Here is a 6000-nt window from a genome sequence, read left to right on the forward strand (position 1 = left end):
GCTCCCTGCTGCTGAGGAAGGTAGTTCTCACCTTCCCAGGCTGCTCCCACTACTGTGCTACTTTTGTCAGGAAAATATTTATGCAGCTGCAGGGAGTCTGATCAATAACAAATCCACTCCCTTCCCCCCACCACCCTGGATCCATTCCCTGAACAACCACGCTAACACTGTGTCAGCACAAGCAGGTAGTAAGGGAGAAGTTAGGCAACAAGGAAGGGTGGAAAGAAGGAAGGAACAGCCCCACAACTCTGCCAGGGAAGAACTTTTCCCCCCCATCTGAGCTGACCCTGCCCTGGTGCAGCTTGAGCCCATTTCCCCTTGTCCCATCTCCTGTCCCCTGGCTGAAGAGACCATCGCCCACCTCTCTGCACCCTCCTGGCAGGTCAGTGGAGGCGCTGAGAAGGTCTCCCCTCAGCCTCCTCCAGGCTCAACACCCCCAGCTCCCTCAGCCGCTCCTCAGAGGATTTGCCCTCCAGCCCCTTCCCCAGCCTGGCTGCCCTTCTCTGGACTCGCTCCAGGACCTCCATGTCCTTCTTATGGTGAGGAGCCCAGAACTGGACCCAGCACTCGAGGTGCAGCCTCACCAGTGCCCAGTCCAGGGGCACAATCCCCTCCCCAGACCTACTGGCCACACTGTGTCTGACACAAGCCAGGATGCCATTGGCCTTCCTGGCCAGCCGGGCACACTGCTGGCTCATGGTCAGTCACCCAACACCCCCAGGCCCTTCTCTGCCTGACAGCTCTCCAGCCAGTCTCCCCCAGCCTGTAGCATTGCTCAGGGTTGTTCTGTCCCATGTGCAGCTCTCTGCACTTGGCCTTGTTAAACCTCATCCCACTGGTCTCAGCCCATCAGTCCAGCCTGGTCAGATATGTTCACACTACCTTCTTTCTGCAATTTTTCTCTTTATGAGCCAATGTAAAATAAACCACATCCATTTTGAAGTCATTAAACCACCCAAATACGTGTAGAACAGGAGGTAAAAGCATGGGAGGTATCCTACAGAATACTTACACTTAGGAAGTCAGACGTTCTGAGTTACACAGAGCAAGTCTTGATACTCAAGTCTTGTTTCTGTTATCTGAGTGTGTAAACACAGAACAGCAATTCCCTTTGTCACCTCCATGATGACACCATGGAATCACAGAATCCCAGACTGGTCTGGGTTGGAAAGGACCCCAAGGATCACACAGTTCCAACCCCCCTGCCACAGACAGGGTCAACAACCTCCAGCCCTGGACAGACAGTAACAGCATGAGGCTTAAGGTTCAAGTCCACCCTGATGGACTTTGTGGAGTTAAACTCTCCAAACAGGCACTAAAGCACAGGAGGGTTGTTATTCCAGAGCTTCACCATCTTCACACAGTTGTCCTCATGCTCTCACTAGCGTTGGTTGCCCCAAGACAGGTTTTGTGCCTCAGTCCACCCAGAACCAACTATTTCCTTCACAGTTTTGTCTTGTCCTAGCATTAAGATCTTGCAAAGCATACATGTGATTTTGAAGAATTTATCTTCTCACTTGTGGCCAATTTATAAACTTTATTTTCCCCCCACTTTAATTCTTTAAAAAAAACTCCAAACATTTATTAGAAAAGAATATTGCAAGTTGAATCACAGGAGCAGGTTACTGGTCTCTAACTATCAAGTCCATTTCCTCTTGAAACACATCTGAAAAGTCACAACATTTAAAACCACTGAGGAGGACTCCAAAAAAGCCCCCAAATCAACCAAACCACCTCCTTTTGGAGAGGGGTCAGAGGAGGCCACAAAGATGATCAGAGGGCTGGAGCACCTCCCCTAGGAAGAGAGGCTGAGGGAGCTGGGCTGGTTCAGCCTGGAGAAGAGAAGGCTGCGGGGGGACCTCATTGCAGCCTTCCAGTCCCTGAAGGGAGCAGAGAAACAGGAGGGGAATCGGCTTGTTAAAGGGCAGAGACTGGCAGGACAAGGGGGATGGAGTGAAGCTGGAGGAGGGAAGGGTGAGATGAGATATTGGGGGGAAGTTCTTTCCAGAGAGAGTGGTGAGGGGCTGGAAGGGGCTGCCCAGAGAGAGGGTGGGTGCCCCATTCCTGGGGGTGTTCAAGGTCAGGTTGGATGGTGCCCTGGGCACCCTTGTGTAGCTCCAGGCCTGGAGGTTGGTGGCCCTGCCTGTGTCAGGGAGGTTGGAGCTCTGCGATCCTTGGGGTCCCTTCCAACCCAGACCATTCTATGATTAGCAAGAAGGAAGCTATTCACACTATGTCTGTGCACTGACAGTGAGTCCATGAATTAGTAAAGTCAAATGAGAGTACAGTGGAAGGGTCCTCCACAAACAGCTCCCAGAGAACTAATTCAAGTTTTCCCCTCCATGTGATGTTCTAATGGTGCCTTTGTACTCACCATGAAGCATCCCCTTCCCCCAGGCACAGTCCACCTCAACAACCACAGCCCAGGAACAGTCTATGTACACATACTCCCCTGTATCGTCATTGAAGATGGGCAAAGCTACTCCCCACTGAGCTGTTTGGGGAGTCTTATCAGTGATCCTACAGGGCTAGTTAAGAAGCCAGCAGCCAACAGTTTGAGCTTAGGTTTCATTTTAACTATGTGAGGACTCACTGAGGGAAATCAAGAGGATACTCACTATTTACTCTGACTTGTAGGTAAAGCTGTGATTCTGTCTTTGGGACCACGTTTTTGATTAAGTACATCAGCACCTTAATTACACTGTTCTCTTTCCCACAAGAGACCCTCAGACTTACACCAAGGCCTCTCCGTTACTACACACTGAGCACACCTCATCTTCATGCCACTCTGTGTGGGAAACATTTTTGCCACTCTATAAAACCACCTAAGATAAGCACATAAAATCATTCCAAGGTCCAACACTAACATCTGCTCTGAGGAACTGTGGTTCTCTCAGAGACAACTGCTCTGGCACAGCTTTCTACACAACCCAGGCTCTTCAGAAACTGTGGAAGTACAATAGGACAGTTACAAAGAGGATTAAGAAGAATTAAAGGGAGAAAATAAAAAACAATGTCTAATTGTTCACACAGTTCACCAATGAGGACTGAACAAAAGGTGGGTGCTTTGTGCCTCCAAGCCTGTCCCTAAGAAAAATAAAGTCGTTTTTCTCCAGTAATTAAGGAGAGAGAACTGGAAATGAGGGAGATTTAGTTTGTGACCTTCCTTTAAGCCTGTTGTTAGAAGCATTAGTGAAGATGCATCATACTGGTGAGAGGAAAGCTCATCGTATGGTGAGATTTCCTCCATGTCCCAGCTCATAACCAGTTACGGTTTTAGATGAGGTTAGCACAGCTCTAAGAATTAATTACAGCAAGTCATTTTCAATTAAGTTAGAGGACAAAAGCTCCCCACAGCTACACGTGTGAATGTGGTGCATAGATTTTTTTTTCCCCTTTGATCAGAGGCAGCACAAGTCCCCACGGCCAAGGAAGCTGGGGGTGGGGAAGGGTGAGGCTGAGACAGCTCCTCATCAAGTTGTTTGATAAGCAGCAAACCTACAGACCTCATTTCCTAAGTCTGTGGTGAAATACGAGGGGTTTGGACAAATAATCCCTCCTCATGCCATATTTGCCTTCACCTTTTTGTTTACATCCTCTACAGGGCAGTTACAAGTGCTTCTGAAGCATCCATGCCCCCAGCCATGCAGCCCCTCTCCTGCAGGAGAAGCCTTCTCCAGGCGATTTTGAGTTCCCAGACTTCACAGGAATGCTCCCTTAAAACCTATCCAAGCAGTAAATTCAAGCAGCCTTGGTTATCAAGTCATATTTATCACCTAGGAAAGTAAGGGCAAACAAGTACAGTCAAACTGACTCTTCAGCTTGTGTTTTATTCATTAATTTTGGCCCTGCAAGTAGCTACAGAAGCAGTAAGGCTTCACTACTGTTGGTTTAAGTATTATTCCCCAGTAACCTTAACATTAAAAGGTGTAAGCTGTCTTACTTCATGCATTTCCAGCATAAACATATTAATCTGTTAAAAAAAAAACCCACAACAAAACCAACCTCTCAAACTAACCAGAAGTTGTAAAAAAGAAAATAATAAAATTAGTGGAGTTCAGCCTGGGTTATCAAGTGTTATTTTCAGGAAAGCTATTTCCCTTTTTCACTCCTTCCCTCCCCCACACCACTATTCCCAGTTATCTTCACAACAGCAGCTCTGAGCACAGACTGTGCAGATGGCAAGTGTTAATTTCTGGGGGGAAAAAAAAAAAAGATTGAAAGAGATAGAAGGTATTTTTAAACAGCAGAAAAGCTCATCTAAGGGCCATCACAGAGAATTTAGTTGTAGCCCTCCAGCCTTGATCCCCACAGGATGAAAATGGAAAGGAAACTGTATAAATGCATTGATAACCACAGAATCACAGAACCATAGGGGTTGGAAGGGACCCCCAGAGCTCATCGGGTCCAACCCCCCTGCCAAAGCAGCTCCCTAGGACAGGTCGCACAGGTCGGTGTCCAGATGGGGCTGGAATATCTCCAGAGAAGGAGACTCCACACCCCCCTGGGCAGCCTGTCCCAGGGCACCCTCACCAGGAAGAAGCTCTTCCCCAGATTGGTGTGGAACTCCCTGTGCTCCAACTTGAGGCCATCGCCCCTTGTCCTGTCCCCACACACACTGAGAAGAGGCTGGCCATGTCCCCCCGTGTCCCACCCTTCAGATATTGATACCCATTGATCAGATCCCCTCTCAGGCTGCTTCTCTCCAGGCTGAAGAGCCCCAGCTCACTCAGCCTTTCCTCACAGGGGAGATGTTCCAGGCCTTTCAACATCTCTGTGTCCCTCCTCTGCACTCTCTCCAGGAGATCCCTGTCCCTTTTATCCCAGGGAGCACAGAACTGGACACAACGTTGCAGGTGGGGCCTGACCAGGGCATAGGACAGGTCGCACAGGTCGGCCTCCATACAGGTCTGGACTATCTCCAGAGAATGAGACCCCACACCCCCGGGCAACCTGTCCCAGGGCTCTGTCATCCTCACTGGGAAGAAGTTCTTCCACATATTGAATCACTCTCATTAGAACGAAGAATAAAAAGGCCACATATAGAAACCTAACCCACTGGTTGTTTACCCTCCTGCATCTCCAAGATGTTTTTATAAATGCACAAGCCAGGACATTCAGCCAACCCAGCTGAAAATAAAAGTAACCCTTTCGATAATGAATTAAGCGGAATAATCATCAAGATGATATTATTGTGGTCCTAAAGTTGCTTTGGATCGTTTAATCAGAACTAACCAAGCCTGCAGGCCTCTCAACACCCGGTAGAAGCTGAAAAAATAAGGGACACGCCAGAACTGAAACCTCTGGAGCCTGTTTCTTCCCTGGGGAAGGAGTTAGAAGTCAGGAAGTGAAGGGGGGAAAAAAAATAATGCCATTTAAGTGGCATTAAACAATCCTTCCTCAAACCTGTTTGTGTCTGAGCGAAGAAGCAGCAGGAGGGATACGAAGCAGGTGCCACGCTCCATGTGCCAGCAAGATGACATCATGCCAGCCCTTCATCAGGTACAGCCCCCCCTGGAAGGCTGCACACCTCGCCTCTGCCCTCTCCAGGGTTGAGGGTTCCTCTGGTACGGCCTGGCAAGATGCAGGACCATCTGCTTGGGGAAGGGGACGGGCCGCACAGCAAGGCCGCTCCCCAGTCTCCGGGGGAAAGGGCCCTGCGGAGGGGAGGCTGAAGGCCTCGGGGAGGGAGAAAGGACCACACGCCACCCTTGACACCGGGCAGGGCGGGGTGGACACGGCACAGGCGAGGGAAGCGGGGACAAAACACCCCCGGGGAGGGCGGAGAAGCCTCCACTGGGGGGGCGGGGGGGGGGAGGGAGAAGAGAAGAGGGAGAAGGGAAGAGGGGAGCTGCTCTCACTGCCCCCCCCCTCGCCACACACCCACCTTGTCCCAGCTCAGCCACTGCCACACCGCCTTGTCGAGCTGCGCGTCGCCGGTGCTGCGGGCGATCAGCACGTTGGAGTTGACATCCCCGGGGGCGCCGCAGTCGCCCATGT

The 6000-nt window shown here is 50.3% G+C and overlaps 1 protein-coding gene across 1 annotated transcript in view; it reads right to left on the reverse strand.

Moving 5' to 3' along the window:
* PGM2L1 (phosphoglucomutase 2 like 1) overlaps positions 1–6000 on the reverse strand; it is a 51276-nt gene extending 45276 nt beyond the window's left edge. The window contains exon 1 of the mRNA XM_084270230.1: positions 5888–6000. Within this exon, the coding sequence (XP_084126356.1) occupies positions 5888–5998 (111 nt within the window). The 5' untranslated portion in view covers positions 5999–6000. The remainder of the gene's footprint in view (positions 1–5887) is intronic.

The sequence above is a fragment of the Gallinula chloropus genome (assembly GCF_964237585.1).
Source record: "Gallinula chloropus genome assembly, chromosome: 1".
NCBI classification, from domain to species: domain Eukaryota; kingdom Metazoa; phylum Chordata; class Aves; order Gruiformes; family Rallidae; genus Gallinula; species Gallinula chloropus.